This window comes from Talpa europaea (assembly GCF_964194135.1).
Source record: "Talpa europaea genome assembly, chromosome: 4".
NCBI lineage: Eukaryota > Metazoa > Chordata > Mammalia > Eulipotyphla > Talpidae > Talpa > Talpa europaea.
The window spans coordinates 100,964,955-100,984,379 of record NC_140070.1 but is presented as its reverse complement, the minus strand read 5'-3'; the positions used below and the strand labels follow the sequence as shown (position 1 = coordinate 100,984,379).

Below are 19,425 nucleotides of genomic sequence, written 5' to 3'. Positions count from 1 at the left end.
ATGCTGCTTTATGTCAAGTATAACACAGAAAAACAACCAGGAATTTTGAAACCCCGAATCAGCAAATATGGCATGGTAAGGGATTTTGGTGCTGTTGATGAGTGCTAGGAGCTAACAAAGAGATGGAGCTTAGATGCTGAAATATTGATATCCATAAGGTATACAATTGGGGAAAAGAGCAGAATGTTTAAAATGGGGCCCTCTTAGCAACAGCAGGCTAGAGGGCAACTGTTGCATGGATTGCAGATACCCCAGAAAGATACATAAAGGCTATAGATCCATTTAGGGTACTGAAAAGGGCAGAAATAATTGAGAGCATAAATGAGGCTTTTCTGATGGAGGAAAGAAAAGGAATCTGCATTTTAAAACAAAAGAAAAAAAAATAAAAAATAAATAAAAAATAAAACAAAAGAGGCCAGTAGTGAGGATGGGCTGGGGTGGAGAAAAGCAGTATTGGCTTATTTATCCTTGAACTGGGGCCTAAAAATGGGAAAACCAGTACACAGATCTTGTTATGTAAGAGTCAATTGTGTTTTGTAAGGCAGAAGGAAGCTTGAGGGAAACAGATTTCAGTTCTAAGCCAAGCAAAGCTTCTAAGTCACACAGTCCAAAGATGGAATTAACACCCTTAAAAGTTAGTAAATTTTCCCTTCCTTGGAGAAAGGAAAATAAAATTCATTTTTGGTGAGTGCCTAGACATTGAAGATCATGCTACACATATATCATGTCATGTTATCCTTGTAATAACCAATGAGAAGATTGGACTTCAGAGAACTTAGGTTGCCTAAGGCCACACAACTAACATGGAGTTTGTGGAATACTTCTGTTCTTTCCACCCTGATATATAAAAAGGCCTCTATACAAAGGCATTAACAAAGGGCATGCACTCATGATTCTCTTTTCTATCTTATTCAATTCTGAGAGCTTCAAATTCTAAGTCAGTTAGGTGAAAAGAGAGTGGATTGTGGAAGACAGGAAGACAGGAAGGTTTTATTCCTGCATCAGTCAGTGAAGTCACATCAATCTGTCTTCAGCCCTCCAAATTTGCATAAAATGTATCCTTAGAGTCTCCTATAATTAAAAACAGTTCTTCATTTTAAATGAAGCTGTGCATATATATGCAAGTATGTTGGGTGCATTGCTGTACTACATGCAATTGGGAGAAGAGGGGCTGTAGAAGAAATGAAAGAGAGAAATGAATTCCAGGGACTAGGTCTTTCTTTATAATGAACGTCTTACTTCCCAGGGAAGTGTTGATAGTAACTAGGGCAGAAAGTCAAGGAGGTCTTCTGTAAGTGGTCTTCCTGGGGGGTGTCTGTTTTATATCTGTAGCACATAGCTACAAGAATTTCTAAGGAAATGGATGTCACATATCCGAAAAAGTATGTTACTTTATCCAGGAAAGCGCATATGTTTTAAATGGGTGATGCAAGTACAGTTGATTCTCACTGTTGGCTGTGGTTGTTAGCACTAAGTTACTTGGACACTGAATTTAGTGAATCCTCAACCACTGCTGCTCAGGGAAATATTGGGTTAGTTTCCTGTGATCTCTGATAACATTTCATTGACTGATCAATATGTAGATTTGTAATATGTGTGTTTCTGTTTTCAAGATGCCTAATTTAATATGCACTGTTGATTCATTAACACTGAACTCAGGGCTATAACACTATAACCCATGCCTGAACAAAGCTTGTCTAACACACATATTTTCTCTGTAAGCTACCTCACAACCTTAGCCAGCATCTCAGCAATATGTTTGGGGGCCATTTTAAATAACAAAACCACCACAAATAAATAAATAAATAAATAAATAAATAACGAAGGATAATGTGAAAAGAGTGGCATTGACTGGATTGCCAAGTGGACACATTTATACTCTGAGAGCTAAAGTAAGATGGTGGTGTCTCCTTGCCTTACCTCATCATTGGCCACTCTGTGCATGTGTGTGAATGACTGTAAAATGGTCACAAGTACTGATTGTGGTATTACAAAAAAAATTCTAGAGAGTAGGTGAATTTGTAAATACAGAATCTGTGAGGAGGATCGATTGTATTATTTAAAATATGAGCCTCTTTTGTCTTGTTGGTTTCTCCATCTCTGTCCTTTAGTCTTCCCTCATGACTGCAGACTGAGAGGTGTCTGGTATCTCAGGCCTACCTACACTGTGCTAGGTTTCCTGAACCTCATATATAAAATGGGAATTAGTGTATCTATCTTGCTATTCCCTTTTGTCACCATTGCTGAAGTGCCAGCTGCCAGAATCAAGTTCAATCCCTTTGTGATTTCTGACTAGAACAAGAGTTGTAAAAGATATTTCAATGCACCTTCCCACATTCCAAAGAGCTGAGACAGATGTTCAATGTGCTATCTACGCCCATCTGGAAGAAAATGAAGTTCAGGTAGTTCCAGGACACCACAAAGGGGAACAAATTGGCAAAGTAGTCCAAGTTTACTGGAAGAAATAGGTCATCTACATTAATCACGTGCAGTGGAGGAAGGCGAATGGCACGGCATCCACGTGGATATTCACCCTAGAAGGTGGCTATGATTAGAGTGAAACTGGATAAAGATTGCAAAAAGATCCTAGAACACAAAGCCAAATCCCATCAAGTAGGAAAGGGAGGGTTACCAGAGAGTGTGGTCCTGGTAAAAGATTTGCTCTAATCTCTGTACCCACAGTGCCAGGCACTATACCTGATATTACAAACAGTTGTTGGATGAAAGATCATTGTATCTGCAAATACAAGAAAGAAACAACTGAGAAGATGCATAAATACGGTAATCATTACAAACTGCTGAAACAAACAAAAAAAAATCATAATACCTATCTCACAGCACTATGAGGGGGATTAAATGAAATAGTATTTGTTCTCCTCCAAAGTGAAAGCTCATAAGAGGCAAAATAAGAGATGAAAGACATAGGGAGAGCGATTCAACAAAGAACATCCAGACAAAGATTGCCTAGGACACCTTCCCTCCACCCCTCCCAGACCCTAGGATCTTGGTCAGGGCTAACTTATCTTGGGGGTGGTATAATGTTGGGTTGTGAAAATAAGAAGTAATAGGACTGAAAATTCCCTGATCTAATAGAAGATTCAGATTTACTGCACATCATTTGAAAATCCTTAAGAAAAAGGTCACATTATAATGATTGGCCCATTTTTCTGATCTTAATGTTGTGTCATAATTATATAGAAACAAAATTTACTTTTCATGCAATCAAATTAGTTTTCTAAAGGATAACTTACAAAACCTTTAAAAATCATTGGGGTACAACTGCTATGGAAAACAATATGGCATTTTCCCAGAAAATGAGAAACAGAAACACTTGATGACCCAGAAAACCCATTATTGGGTATGTATTCTGAAAGAATTTAAAGTGGTGTTTTGAATTAAAAGTGGTGTTCTGAGGGCCTCCTTGGTGGTGCACAGGGTTAAGATGTATGAAGGTTAAGACCTATGAAGCTATTCACAGCCACTGCAGCATGAGTTCAATCCCAGGCCAGGGAGCTACCCACATGGTGCAGCAGACCTCTTCTGACTCGCCTATTGTTCCCCTCAGCAGTGTATTTCATTCAGCCTGCCTGTTCTGCTCCCCATTCTGTCTCTGGTGAATCCTCTCACCCCTCCACACCTCTGGCCTGAAACCCTGTTCTTGTATGCATATATAAATAAATCTTAAAAAAAAAGTGGTGTTTTGAAAAGATATTTCACACTCATATTTGTAACAGCCTAATTGTCAATCATGGGTTCCATAAGAAGTGGTTCAAATAGCCTACAGATGAAAGGATTAAGAAATGTAGGTGTGGGCCTCCCTGGTGGCACAGTTAAGACACAACCTATGAAGCTATCCACAGCCACTGCAGCATGAGTTCAATCCCTGGCCAGGGAGCAACCCACATAGTGCAGCAGACCTCTTCTGACACACCCACTGCTCCCCTCAGCAGTGTACTTTGGTCAATCTGCCTGTTCTGTTCCCCACTCTGTCTCTGGTGAATCCTCTCACATCCCACACCTCTGGCCTGTACCCTAGTTCTTGTATGCATAAATAAATAAATCTTAAAAAAAATGTGGGTGTGTATGTATGTGTGTATATATATTTATATTATTTATATACATACATATCTGTATATGTGTATATATATGCGTATATGTATATGTATATATGTATACACAGTGGAATATTTTTCATTATCATCACTATTATTATCATTCCTTAAAAGAGAGTAAATTCTCACATGTCCCATGACATGAATGAACCTCAGGACATTGTGCTAAGTGAAATAAATCAGTCACAGGATAACAAATACCATATGATTCCACTCATATGAAGTAGCCAAAGTAGTTCAGCTCATAGAAAAAAAAAAGTTGAGTGGTGGTTACCAGGGCCTAGGGAAGGAGAAAAGGAGAGTTGTTTGTGCTTACAAAGTTTTAGATGTGCAAGAAGAAAAACTTCTGGAAATTTGTTTCACAACAGTGTGAATATGCTTAGCACTATTACCTGCACACTTAAAAATAGTTAAGATGGTAAATTCTGTGTTACTTGGTTAATCACATTTTGCAAAATTGAAGGGGAAAAAAGCACTGGGGACCAAAACAGTCAAAATCAAACTGAATTCTCTGATCATGCTCAGCCACTCGATGCACACCTTGGGTTCTATTTCTGCCAGCTCTGCAGGACTCTGCACTTAATAAATATAGCAATCTTGTTCCATTTGCTTCTCCTTAGGCATCATCCAGGTAAACAAGACAGTGAAAGACAAAGCAGCACTCCCCTGTAATTACAACATTTCCTCGGAACAGCTGGCAAGCGTTCGCATCTACTGGCAAAAGGGAGATGAAGTGGTGATGACTATCGTGGCTGGAGAAGTAAAGTGGTGGCCCAAGTATAAGAACCGCACCTTCTCCCTCGCCAACAACCTCTCCATCGTGATCCTGGCTCTGCGCCCGTCAGACAATGGCACGTACACCTGTGTTGTTCAGAAGCAGGATAAAACGTCTTACAAATTGGCACACCTGAATGAGGTGACATTATTTGTCAGAGGTCAGTGGGATTTCTGATTTATTTTAGAAGATTTGTGATACCCTTAAAGACATACTCCTATTGATTTGGGTGGAAATTAAACCAACTGATGTTTCTCACTTCATTTTTTAAGTTAATCTGAGTCTCTAGTTTTATAGTAAGTTAGCACTGCTTTCTCCAGATGTCCTGAAAATAGCTACTCATGTGCATTTTTTGCACTTGGACAGTTTAAGTTCTGGACACTGTAATGACCTAAAGAGCCTTCAGAATCATTTGGGAATACATTTGATTTGATGTAGTTATACTGTTATCTGCACTTGATGTAGTTATGTATTCTGGTAAAAGTAAAATATATTAAATGGTATAAGAGCGATGCAGGTACAAATATTTTTCAATAGACATCCAATTTTTTTTTTAAGGAAGCACATACAACTTGAAGAAGGACCAGTATTTTTTTTTTTTAAGATTTATTTATTTATACAAGAACTGGGGTACAAGCCAGATGTGGAGGAGGGTGAGAAGACTCACCAGCGACAGAGCAGGGAACAGAACACGCAGACTTACTGAAATACACTGCTGAGGGGAGCAGCAGGTGAGACAGGAGAGGTCTGCCGCACCATGTGGGTAACTCCCCAGCCAGCTGAGATTGAAGCCACACTGCAGAGACTGCAGGCAGCTTCACAGCACTGCGCTCAACCGCCTGCACCACCAGGGAGGCCAACATCCAATTTTTTTTATGCATACAAGAACTGGGGTAGAGGCCAGAGGTGTGGGAGGTGAGAATATTCACCAGAGACAGTGGGGAACAGATCAGGCAGATTGACCAAAATACACTGCTGAGAGTAGCAGCCGACGAGACAGGAGAGATCTGTCACAGCATGTGGGATGCTAAACAAAATTTAGGGTAAAAGAAGTTACCTCAGGTATGGAAAGTAGAGGTAAAGATCTGTGAGACCATACAAGTAGATTTACATAACTTATAGTCAGTGTCCTGGCTCTCAAGTTGGAAATTGAGTTTATAGGTGTTCGTTAAAATATTATAAATACATACATGCATAAGTAAATAAATAAGAGTCACTTTGTATAACTCAGTATCAAAAAGGAACAGAAGTCTCTGATATAAATCAGCAAAACATGAATTCAAATCTCAGTTCTTCCTCTTATTGTGATTTCTCTAAACCCCAATTTGATTATTTCTAAAACAGAAATTGTATTAGGTTAAACCATATGCAATTACTGATATTTGACCTTTTATAATTTACAGCTTACCTTCTAGGGTTGTCCAGATCTAACAAATATTAAGAGCTCAATAAATGGTATCTATTGCTTTTCTCTTTACATCTTACATGTTCAGTATTTATTCATATAAACCTGCTTTCCTTAATAAATGCCCTCTTACCCCCATTGATGTTGTTTTTTGGAGTTAATGGGTTTAGAGAGCGGGGTCCTTGTGATACCAAAATTGCAGTTTTCAGGCCTAGTCTCCCAGCCAGGAACTGATCCCAGGCTGCAGGGGCAGTGCTGAGTCCCAGTCATAGACAACCATGGGTTGGTGTCTCAGGAAGCTGCAGCAGGAACTTCACTGATGCTCAGGCAAGCAAGCGAAAAGGCAGATTTGTTTAGACAAAGAAAAAAGCTCATTGAGGAGAAAAGGAACAGAAATAAAGTGGGACTCCCAAACTAGTGGAACCAGGCCAGGGAGGGGCAAGGCTGCCAAGTGGAGTCATGCCTCAGGAAATATAGACGGTCTTTCCCTAATTGTTCTAAAGCTCCACCAGTCTCTTTGTGATTGGTTAGTTTTCGGTGGTCTCACTCACTGCGTAAATGTCTCTGTGCCCAGAACTATGTCTCTGTGTCCCAGCCCTTAATCGTCCTTGTCCAGGAATGTCCTGTTGCTCCTAGGCCTGGGGTGTGTGATTAGTCTTGGAATTTGTTGCCCTTATCTCTGGAGCCTTCCTTAACTCTCCTGAAGTCCCTGCACTGCCTGTGAAGCTGCCTAATTATTCCTGACTTGCCTAGGACTCACTCAGATTCACTCTGGGAAAGGTTTCACCAGAGGTCCCCTTTCAGCAGCACACAGCAAGTTTCCCAGGCGAGTTTCTCCATAAGCCAGAGACGTTAGTTTTATTTAAAGAACAGGTTTATTTGAAAAGGGACAGAAAAGTAAAAGAGACTTGCATAGACACAAGCAGGCAGGAAGAGCTGCCCAGTAAGGGACAGGTTTGCTGAGAGAGGCCTGCATGGTTGCAGGCGGGCGGCCTTGAGGAGAGCTGCCTCTGCTGAGGGAGGTCAGTGAAGAGAAGCCCTGGCATATTACAGATCACAGGCAGGCAGGAAGCTGCTGCCCTGCAGAGGAGAGTTGGTGAAAAGTAGCACCTGCATAGTCACAGGTGGGCAGGATTGCTGCCTGGTGCCAGAGCAGAGACTGCACTGATATAGTCTCCCTCTCTTTGCAAGGGAATCACTCCTTTGAGGAGTGGTTTGTTTGTTGACTTTAAATAGACTATGTAGAATTTGAAAGGGACCAGAGATTCTACAATGGACTCCTTTTTCCCTATCTTTACCTTTGGGTCTGTGCTCCTAACACTCCCTACAGCAGTCTGATACCTGCTTGGCTTTTACACTTTGTGACCTAGGTATTGGCACTTATGGATCTTGGTTTCTAGAGCTGGGTCAATGGCTATGTTAATCCCTTCTACCCCCACCTCCAGCTCTTGGCATTGTGTGAGCCAGGTTTCTGGTCTTGTGGCAACTCTTTCCAGTTTTTTTAACCTTATCCTTCATCAGTAATGAAGAATTAATATAATCAATTCAAACCAAAGTTAGTATGTGGATTATGCATAACTATTAATGACTTATGGGAAATTGCAAATTATATATCATTTTATCATTCTTATTGAAACTATGTAAGTTATTAAAGCTATAGCCCCCCCACACACACACACATGCATGCTCACACAAATATGTACTGATTTATATCTTATTCTTTCTTCAGCTGACTTCCCTGTCCCCAGTATAACCGACCTTGGAAGTCCATCTTCTAAGACTAGAAGAATAAGTTGCTCAACCTCTGGAGGTTTTCCAGAGCCTCACCTCTCCTGGTGGGAAAATGGAGAAGAATTAAATGCCACAAACACAACACTTTCCCAGGATCCTGACACCGAGCTCTATAGTATTCACAGTGAAATGGAATTCAGTGTGACGACCAACCACAGCTTCGTGTGTCTTGTCAAGTATGGAGACTTTACAGTGTCACAGAAGCTCAACTGGAAAATAAGTAAGTGACTACTCCTGGAGAGCAGCTACTAAAAGAAAATCTAAAAAGATAATAACTTAGCCAGATACATTTAGAATTGCATCGACTTTGATAGCATTTTTGTAGTATTTTCAGAAAAACAAAAAAAAAGATAATAAAGTATTATGATTTATTAAGGTCACTGCAGAAGGTATAGAAGTATAATGTTACTAGACTAGTTTTATTTTCTTTAGTAAACCTTCTAAACATTAGACATCCAAATAAGTGCTACGCATCAAGTAGTCATCTTGGGAAATGATTGTAACAGCATTGTTGTTGTTGAAAGCACTAAATTTTGCCCACTGGGCTTTGGCACTTTTCTGGGGGTCCCTTCTGCATGGTTCCTTAGTGTCAGATGATTGTCTTTTGTGTGTAAATGTGACTTTTAAAAACTACAGGTTTAGAGAAGTCTGGTGAAGAAGGTGAGCAAAAAATTCCTTGAAGACAATGTCTGCAAAATCAGGTCATTTTTGACCAAATACTATGGCTGAATATGTATGGCGTTCTCTTACCCCAGGAGGTGAAATCATCTAAAAATACACAGTGGAAAAAGCTGGGCTTATATAAATCTCTGTATGATTAGCCTGTCACAATTACTACAGGAGAACTCAGATATTTGCAATATAAGTCCAAAGTGTGTGGCTGATGAATCACAGGCCTCTCCCCACTCCCCAGGCCCACTCCTAACAGTATGTCTTGTGGTTTCAAAGTAAGACACAACACATTAAGTCGACATAAAGTGGTACACAACTGAGTAGTATAATATACACTGTATGGTATGTCTTATGTCTTACTCTTATCTCTTCTTGTAGTTGAAAAAATATTTTAGATTCTAGTGAATGATTTACTCTAGATCTTTCCACTTTGAGGTGAGTTCTTTATTTTTCGCAATAGGTAATGAGGCAAAATTTCCTGGGAAAATTTGTTCAAATATGAAATAGCATCATTTTACTATTAGTCCAAACTCACTTCTTTCAATCATCTTTTGTGTATTGTAAAAAATTTATGAAGATGGGAAGGATTTTAAATAATCTACTTACAGATGATTAAAGTTTATAATTATAAAAAATATAAAGATGGGATGTGAATCATATAGTAAAGATATTTTAGTCATCAAGCACTACTTTTCACTTTATTAATATATCATTATTTAACCAATTTTAAACTATTGTGACTAAGGTGGGGGATGGTACACATGTTAGCAACAACAGCCTCAATCATTTATCACTTTGGGTATAACTTATATCAGAATATGGGTACATATGATGTTCTAGGATTGGGGGGGTTGGCAGAATTTCCCATCAAAGGGCCAGATATTAAATATTTTTGTCTTTCTATATCATATGGGTTCTTGCAACAACTCAATTCTGCTTGAAAGAAGCTATAGGCAAGACATAGCTGTGTTCCAACAAAATTTTATTTTAAAAAATAAGTGGTAGGTCAGGTTTGGCCTGTGTACTGTGGTTTGCTAACCTACAGGGAACAGAATGCAGCCTTTTAAATAAAAGGATGGAACTATAATTTAAAGATGATTTAGACTGTCCAGCTTTATCATTTCCCCCCATTATGCCTTCTCTTAATTCTTCCTTCAGACAAGGCATGAGCAGTACCCCTTTTCAGTCTAATTCAAAAGAATATCTCTTTTCCCTATTTGGTCTGTGTTCACACAGTTAATGGAGATTGATTAAGTTTGTTTACTCATGCATTCACTCATTCAATCTTTACAAAGTGCTTATCACATACCAAGTATCTTGCCAGATGCTAGTGCTGTCTTTATGGTCAGAGAGCCTTAATATGTAAATACTTCTTTAATTGAACCACAGGCATCATTTAGAATCAAAAGCAAATAATGCTTCTATGGGAAGTCAAGGGCTGACCGCATAAACAAACACAAATTAGGTGTAGAGTTCATAGAAATGTTACACAGCATTGTGAGTTTAGTTTTACTATCTACTCTAAAGCCACCTGAATTTGTTAATTAAGCAGATCAGGTCTATGATTCTTTTAGTCTGGGCAACCAAGTTTGCTAGTCCTGGTAGGCATATGTATGTGGAAGGGAACCCCCCCCTTCGTAGTGTCTCATGAGTTAAATGTGCACACATCCTCTGCATATAACTTATGCACTGCCCTCTGGGGTGTTTCCAGTTTCCTAAGAGGCATTAGAACAGAAGTGGTTTCCTGAGAATGATTTCTCCTTTTCCCCTTAAAAATACTTCCTCTCAAGAGGCTGAGAGAGGTTTGAGGGTAGGTGGGAAGAGACCTCTGAGAGGAAGCCAGGAGTGAGTCAGAACCTGTGAATCAGCCTGTGCTGTTATCCCAGGAAAATAGCAAGAGCTTCGTTGTTAGTTTGGGTTTCATTTGGTCTACAGAAGGTCAACCCTGATAATCACTCCATGTCTTCATGCACTCTATTATTTTATTTTATTAAAGATTTATTTTTATTTATTTATACAATAACTGGGGTACAGGTCAGAGGCGCGGGAGGGTGAGAGGATTCACCAGAGACAGAGCAGGGAGCTGAACAGGCAGACAGACCAAAGACACTGCTGAGGGGAGCAACAGGTGAGTCAGGAGAGGTCTGTTGTGCCATATGGGAATCTCCCTGGCTGGCTGGGAATCGAACCCACGCTGCAGAGGCTGTGGACAGCGCGGCACTCAACCTGCTGCACCACCGGGAAGGCCCCACTCTAGTATTTTAAAGAAAAAGAAAAAACAAATTTCCCTAGTCTTTAAGTGATAGGTACGTCAATATTCATTTTACAATGATTACTGCAGCCGAATGTGTAGTAGTTATTACAACCCAGGAAACCAGAGATAACAAGGCCAATGAAGGGTACTAAGGAGGAGCTGAGGGGAAAAAGCAACTGCAGGCAGCTGCTGCAAGAGATTTGGGGGGAAAGGAATCAATTCCAGAGAGATCCTGTGTACCGTATAGGAAGTTCACTGGAGTCTACTGGGTAGCAACCACGAAGACAAACTTTCACTCCTACCTGGGTAAATAATGGTGTTGCCATTCCCTATATAATAAGTGGAGAATATAAGTGGCAGGTACGTTTTGGAAAGAATATAGTGAGTTCAGTTTTAATCAGGTGGAGAAGCTGGCATCCATCCATCTAGTGAGACTTTGGAAATATAAATCTGGATCTAAGAGCTGAGATCAGAAATATGACATATAGATTTAGAAGTCCAGTGGGATCTCAAAATTTGAGATTGCCCAGGAAGACAAAGGCCAGTGAGAGAAAGGAACCACCGACAGAAGGCACCCCAGCAGCAACAATATTTAAAGGACAGAGGGGAAAAAAGGCCAGCCTACAGAGACAACCAAGTCATAACAAACAGAAACAAAAGAATGTATTGTCACAGAAGTCTGCAATTTACCTACAAGACTTGGCAATCAGAAAAGTGAAAAACAATAAGTAAATCAATATTGGGTATTTATATGTAAGGCATTCCAGAGCAGTCAGAAGAAGGTGAGCTACTATTATTCCTTTTAGTTGGTGGCCCTGTCCTTCTCCAGATGTTGTCTCTAACTGTTCCTCAAAGGGCTGATGAATAAATGGTGCAGCTGCTGCTCCTAGTCAGGAGGAACGGAGAACAGTGCCGCATGCATTCTTCTCACCACATCCACCCTTGTGTCCCCATGTCCTCTGTGGGACAGGAACTACAGCTGATAGTTTGCAGAGCTTTCCTCCAGGATGGTCCCACCTAACTCCAAGCCACATCCACCCTTAGTTCTTTGTTGGGGCTCGTCTATCCTTCCAAAAGCTCTAGGCTAGATGGTGAGAATGTCTATCTGAAAATGAATGCAAAGTGGCCCCTGTAACCTTGCACTACCACAAGGGTGTGTGTGTGTGTGTTAAGAGAACATGCTAAGAGAAAGGAGAGAAGGGGAGAAGGATGCCAAAGCTGGTGAAGGAAAAGTAAGGTCCATCTAGAAAATGACATCAGCTATTTATTAGCCAACTAATAATCAGTGATACATAACAATAGCAGCTATAAAAATGAGATACAAAGACAAAATGGCTTTTAAAGTATCTGTTCAGAACCTTTCTATGACAACTTAGCTAAGTTTAAAAAAAAAAAAAAAAGGTTATGGGCCTCCCCGGTGGCGCAGCAGTTGAGTGCAGGGTTGCGAAGTTGGCCGCAGCCTCTGCAGCGCCGGTTCGATCCCCGGCAGCTCCCCGGCCACCGCAGGAGGGTCCCACATGGCGCGCAGACCTCTCCTGCTGCCTGCTGTTCCCCTCAGCAGTGTACTTCGGTCCTTCTGCCTGCTCTGCTCCCCGCTCTGGCTCTGATGAATTCTCTCACCCTCCCACGCTTCTGACTGTACCCAGTGCTTGTATAAATAAATAAATAAATCTTAAAAAAAAAAAAGAATATCATTAAAAAAAAAAAAGGTTGCACTTCCCTTTTTATGCTCAATATCTGTCACATGGGTATTTTTTTTTAAAGATTTATTTATTTATTTATACAAGCACTGGGTACAGTCAGAAGTACGGGAGGGTGAGAGAATTCACCAGAGCCAGAGGGGAGAGCAGAGCAGGCAAACTGACGAAGTACACTGCTGAGGGGAGCAGCGGGCGCGGCAGGAGAGGTCTGTGCACCATGTGGGCCCCTCACCGGCCTCTGGGGATCGAACCAGCGCTGCAGAGGCTGCGGGCAGCTTCGCAACCCAGCGCTCAACCGCTGAGCCACCAGGGGAGAACCTGTCACATGGGTATTAGTTTCCGACAGTATGTATCTGAAGAGTTAAGTGACAGAGATGCTAGAAGCTACATACTGAAAAGCAGACCAGGCGAGAAAGTGAAAAATACTCTCTATAGTTGTGTCAATATAAGAGGAATGGGATGCATATTAGGCAGTTGGAAACATATTAGAGTTGATTTTTTTTTTCCTTCACAGATGAGCCGGAACCTCATCATTCCTCCAAGAACTGGACTTATGCCTTAATAGTTGTGTGTTGTGTGATCATTCTAATAATAATCATGTATTACAGTAAGTACTGTCACACTAAATATCAGGATCCCCAATTCAATCAGTATGGTTCAGAATCTCTTCAAGGTTTTAGTGTTTCTTTTTTCTCATTTTTGAAGCATTTTGGAAACGTTAGTGTCTCCTTTACTAGTCCCAGCAAGTTCTGTCCATTTACTGGACTGACATTTCTTGGACACCTACTATGTGTTTGGTACTCTGCTAGCCCCTGGAGTTACAAAGCAGAGAAATCACTGCCCTCAAGACACGGTATAGTTTAGTGCTTCTGTTTTTCATCTGATTTTATAATATTTTCTTGGATACACTGAGGCTTGCTAATTTAAAAACATTTCTGATGCAAAGTGATTATCTAATCTTGGATTTGGAATCGGAGGAAAGGCAGAATGACAAAATTAGGGAGGGGGGAAGAATCATTTCCTTGGAGGTGGGCAAGATGGTGACAGGTGAGTTTACTGCTTCTCAATTCCTTCAGAATACATTTTTTGGATAAAAGATCAGGAGCGACTGAAAAAGAATAGATATTTAGGAGATTTTCCCCTCTGAATTAAAAATTTTGGTCTTACTTATATGCTACCTTCAATCTCTATAATAAAATGACAAGTTGTTGTTAGGCCAGAGAGAAGGCCGTAGTCACCATGCAGGAGCACCAACATTTATTGGAGTAGAAATCGCAATACTGAGCAAAGAAAATTGGAACACCAACACCATTTGACCTTCCCAACCTTCAGCACAAAAAATTGTCAAAACTCAGGAAAGCCACTAGAAACTCTTTGCTATGAACAACTCACCCCAGAGGTAGAACAGTGTTCTGGTGAGCTCAAGACTTTTCAAATTCATACTGACCAGTTTCACCATTCTAATTCAGAGTTTCTCATCCTTGGTATTATTGATATCTAGGGCCAGGTATTTCTTTGCTTTAGGATGCTGTTCTGTGCATTATAGGATGGTTAGCAGTATTCCTAGCCCCTACACACTATATGCCAACAGCACCACTTTCTCCAATTTTAAAAACCAAAAATATCTCCAAGCATTGCAAATGTCCCTTGGCGTGTATCTATGTGTGCGTTTCTAGTTTGAGAACTGCTGGTCTAATTGTAAGACAGTCCAAAAGTTTGCTGAAATATATGGGCACAATTTATTTATTTCTATATATATATATATTTACATCATTATTCATTTTTGTACAGTTTGCTTTCTCCTCTCAGGTGTAGTTCCCATAAAATTCCCACCACCAAGTCAACAGTGAATCATCACCCTAGTCTCTAATGTTCTTCTCAGCCCTGTTTTATCCCTCTCCCTCCTCCTCCCCTGCTGAATGTCTCTGATTTATAGTTGCCTGTTAATTTTTTTAAGTATTTATTTATTTATGCATACAAGAGCTGGGGTACAGGCCAGAGGTGTGGGGGGAGGGATGAAAGGATTCACCAGGGATAGAATGGGGAACAGAACAGGCAGATTGACCGAAGTACACTGCTGGGGGGAGCAGCGGGCGAGTAAGGAGAGGTCTGCTGTGCCATGTATGTTGCTCCCTGGCCAGCTGGGGTTTGAACTCATGCTGCAGAGGCCGTGGACCATCTCTTAGGTTGCATCTTAACCCCTTGCGCCACCAGGGAGGCCCAGTTGCCTGTTAATTTTGTTTTTTATTTATTACTATATTTTTTTCCTGATCCCTTATTTGGTTCCCTTGTATTCCTCCTATAAGTGAATCCATCTGATATTTTTCTTTTTCCTTTTGACTTATTTCACTGAGCATGATCTATGGGCACAATTTAAGGGAAATTCACTTATTTAAATTTTTATTATTTTGTCCTTGTTTTCAAGTTTGTTGTAGAACACGAATAGCGGGAGCATGGCGAGGAGCTACCGTACCTCCAGAAGATATATAGAAGAATCAGACCGAACATCTAAAGGTCACCTCCCTGAGCTTTTCTCTACCATACATATCCAGGATATGTGAGAGCATGTCCATCATGAGGCGCAGGGTTTTCTTCTTCTCAGTACCAAATTTAACATCATCCACCTTTTTGAAAACCTCATTCAGATTACTTGAAACAGATGACTGGTATCTCTCCTTTCTCCCTACGTACAATTTGGTTATTCTCACCTCTTCCTTTGTTGTGCTATTCTGACATCTTTAAATGTTCCCCCTTTGCCTGTCAGCTTAGTAGCTTTCATTATCTATGAAACACTATGTTAAATTCATCTTGAAGTACTATTCTGGGCTAAGTCCTTATTCTATTCATTCCTTTTTCTGATCAATCTGATGGACACAGGTTGAAGTCACTAAAGGCTCACTCTGTTCTAACTCAGTAACACCTTCATTTGTCTCTATGCCTCTTACTGACTGCTATTCTGCTGACCTAGTCACAGAGCCAGATTTCATAATGAATTATTTCTCTGTGTTATTATCCACTCAAAAACTCTGAAGAGACCCTGGTGGGTGCCTACAGGTAAAGCTTTAAATCTTTTTACATTACAGCTGATCTCTTTAGTCTAAACATCCTCAGTTCTATCCATTGTTCTTCACAGCTTCATGTGAACACATTTGATGTTGACAAATGGAGGCCAAGACTTTAGGTAGAAGTCCACAAAGTCTACATGCAATGGATTAATTACTATCTCTTGTTTTTTTTTTTTCCCCTATTAAGGGAGCATAAGCTTTTGTGAGCTATGCTGTTAACACATATCAATCTTTGTTATCCTAAAATTCCTAGGTCTTTTTCATATAAGAGAAACATTGGAATATTGGAATCCTAGAGACTGATACCATATCCAGGTGGCTATAGACTCCATAAACAGTTCAATTTTGACTTGTGAAGCCAATATCAGAAATGAGTCTGTAGGGTTGCCTTTAAAAATAAAGGACAATGAAAAATAACACCTGAGACATATAACAGCTTATGTTTCACAAAAGCATTACTTCATTTTAGTCCTATAAAAATCTCTAGGAACAAGATCTATCTCCATTCTATAGGAGAGAAATCTGAACTCCAGAGGCTGAGTGATCTAGGTCAGACAAAACCAGCACATCAGACTCCATTCTGGGTTTACTTCCATGCGCCCTATCATATACTCCATTAAATTGTAGGCTTATTAAGAATAGCAACTATGTTTGATACAGCTTTGCTTGTCCCACACACACAAGAGTGTGTTGAGCTATGTTTGCTCATTTGGTGATGCTGGTGATTAGTATTTGCCTGCTATTTAACGTAAAAACTTGTCAGGCTAGTCCTTAATTCACTCATAATTTAGACGGCCTTTTATATTCTTTGGCTATCAAGATTAGTATCTGTAATGTTAGTTTAAGTCGGGAATGCCCTTGCCATAAAAAATATAAAATTTAAAAATGTTTTCCTCAGGGCTCTGGACTGATGCTGCCGGCCTCGCCACCTCTCTTCAGCTGTATCCTGAGTTGTTGCCAACCAGGCCAGGGCTGCAGACTCCAGAGCCTACTACGGTGCCAGGGCCCCCATCCCTGCACGGGCTCCTGGATAGAACTGCACTTTAGCAATAGTGGGGACTGCAGTGATCTGTCAGCTTCTATTTATAATGGCGCAAGGAAAATATCCCCTGGACGCCCAGAGCTCGCACGGTGACAGCTTGACCCCCCACAGACCTCACAAGACACTCTAAAGACCTTCTGAAGCAGATGCCACAGTGTCGGAGGAAAACAAGAGCATTCGGTCTGAGGAAGATTATGCTGAGAGAAGGAAAGAACTTGAAAGTATCTTAAAGAAAAACTCATATTGGATCTGGGATTAGTCAAGTCAGTCAGAAAATGCCCCCGCCCACCTCCCAGAAGTTCCTCTTTCAATAACCAAGGGCACATTCACTCTCAGTATGAGAGATTAGAGTGTGAAGAAGAAAGGGGACATTTTCTCCCTGAATTTCCGAAGGGTTTTTTTTTTTTCCCCTCCCATCTCTGCTGCTCTCCCATCTGCTGACAGTCAGATTGGGAATCTATTTTTGGAAGGTGGCTGACAACCTCACGGGCAGGTTTGGATGCAGTGGAGAGGCTTTTTTCATCAAGTGGGGATCTATGGGGGAGCTGGAAACACTGCTATAAGAGAGATAGTTGGGTTCAAATACTCACATTCTATTGGTTCATATTGGACTGACTGATACTCTTCCTCACTGGCTTTATGCTAGTTTAACTTTAGAAAATGTTTGAGAAAGTTCTCATTAAAAATATTTTTTATTAAACAGTAAGCTGTCTTTACAAAAAAAAAACACTTGAGTCAAATTTTATATGACTTTTAGGTCACTTAAAGTGGCTTTTCCTCTGTGCTATTTCTGGATCCTGCTGCCATTAGCAGAAAATTGAAGGAAAGCAGAGGAACCATTGTTCCTATGTTACCTATTCTCCTTTCGCTAAAATTGCCTTCCACAATTTTTTTGTACGCTGGAATGGACCTGGCTTAAGGTGGGCAACATTCTCATCTGAATATTTGGGGTGCATGCAAGAGCTAACCAAGGTTTTCAAATGGGGCTGAATTTAAAACATTTAATTTGGGGATCTATAAAAGATTAAGCTCTATAGTCAAAGGATGCCTAATGGTGGTTCTCAGAACAAAAATCACTGAAAAAAATAAAAGTAGTAGATGGACAAGAACTTAGAACAATGAGGAAAAAAAAACCAAGATAAAAATTGCTGCATTAAGATTCACTAGACAGAATCAAAGGAGACCCCAGTACATAATTAACCATAACATAGGGCAAATTTAATACAGCTTATTTATGTTTGAAATAAATTATATTATTGCTTGTTACATTTGATAAATGTGTTACTATTGTTTCAAGAGTTGTTTTACTTTTATTCTGATATTTTCATGATATGAATAAAATTATTTTCTTTTTTTTTTTAAGATTTTTTTTTTTAATAGAGGCATGTTTATTTATTTATTTGTTTGTTTTTGTTTATACATGCACTGGGTACAGTCAGAAGCGCGGGAGGGTGAGAGAATTCACCAGATCCAGAGCGGGGAGCAGAGCAGGCAGAAGGACTGAAGTACACTGCTGAGGGGAGCAGCGGGCGGCAGGAGAGGTCTGCGCGCCATGTGGGACCCTCCTCAGGTGGCTGGGGAGCAGCCGGGGATCGAACCGGCGCCACAGAGGCCGAGGGCAGCTTCGCAACCCAGCGCTCAACCGCTGCGCCACCGGGGAGGCCCATAAAATTATTTTCTAAAGCAACCATCTAGTTGAAGGATTTAATCGATATGTGGGTATGAATAACAGATTGACTAATTGCTAATTTGTCACAATTTGTGAATAGAATTTTAACATCTTTATGGAGTGCGATAATAATAGCAAATTATGGTGAAAATATACTGGTGCAGAGGCTCTCATATCCCTAAGACTACTAGCTTTGTTATTATGTAATGGGCACTAACTATTATGTAGCACCTGGGCATTGTTCTACTCTTTACATGCATCATTTTTTATTTTAAAGATTTATTTATGCATACAAGAACTAGGGCACAGGCCAGAGGCGTGGGGGTTGAGAGGATCCACCAGAGATAAGAGCAGGGAACAGAACAGGCAGATTGACTGAATACACAGCTGAGGGGAGCAGCGGGTGAGCCAGAGGTCTGCTGTGCCTTGTGAGTAGTTCCCTGGCTGGGGATCGAACTTGTGCCACAGTGGCTGCAGACAGCTTCATAGGTTACGACGTCCCAACCCCTTGCACCACCAGGAGGCCCTACACGCATCATTTTATTTCACACCAATTCTGAAGCAGATCCTATTTCATATGACAGATAAAAAAACTGAAACTTCAAGTAAAATGGCTTTGCTTAGTGTCACATGGCTGCAGAGCCACATGGGTGGAGTTAGCAGTCAGTGGTCTGCCTCCAGAGCCAATGGTTTCAGCCAAACACTATGCTGTTTCATAGATCTTGTTTCTATGGAACGACAGTGTTTTCATAGTAGTTCTAAAACCAAAACAAAGCAATAGAAGTCTTCTCGCCTCAGTGTACTTATTTCAGTAATTTCTTGCCCCATCCCAACCCTCCCTACTTAGTAAAAGTTACAATCTGCCAGCAGACTTCCTTATAAGGCAGCAGGCTCCTGGAGAACAGAGACTATATCTAGGTTAAGTAATTTTACATGGTGT

At 40.5% G+C, this 19,425-nt stretch overlaps 1 protein-coding gene across 1 annotated transcript; it reads left to right on the top strand.

The window, feature by feature from the left end:
• CD80 (CD80 molecule) lies at positions 1–8,311 on the top strand (the record flags this gene model as incomplete). The annotated part of the gene is made up of 3 exons (XM_084232670.1): positions 1–75; positions 4,705–5,047; positions 8,022–8,311. The coding sequence occupies 3 exons, from the start codon at positions 1–3 to the stop codon at positions 8,309–8,311; spliced, it is 708 nt and encodes a 235-aa protein (XP_084088796.1).
• Between the last annotated feature and the right edge of the window lie 11,114 nt (positions 8,312–19,425).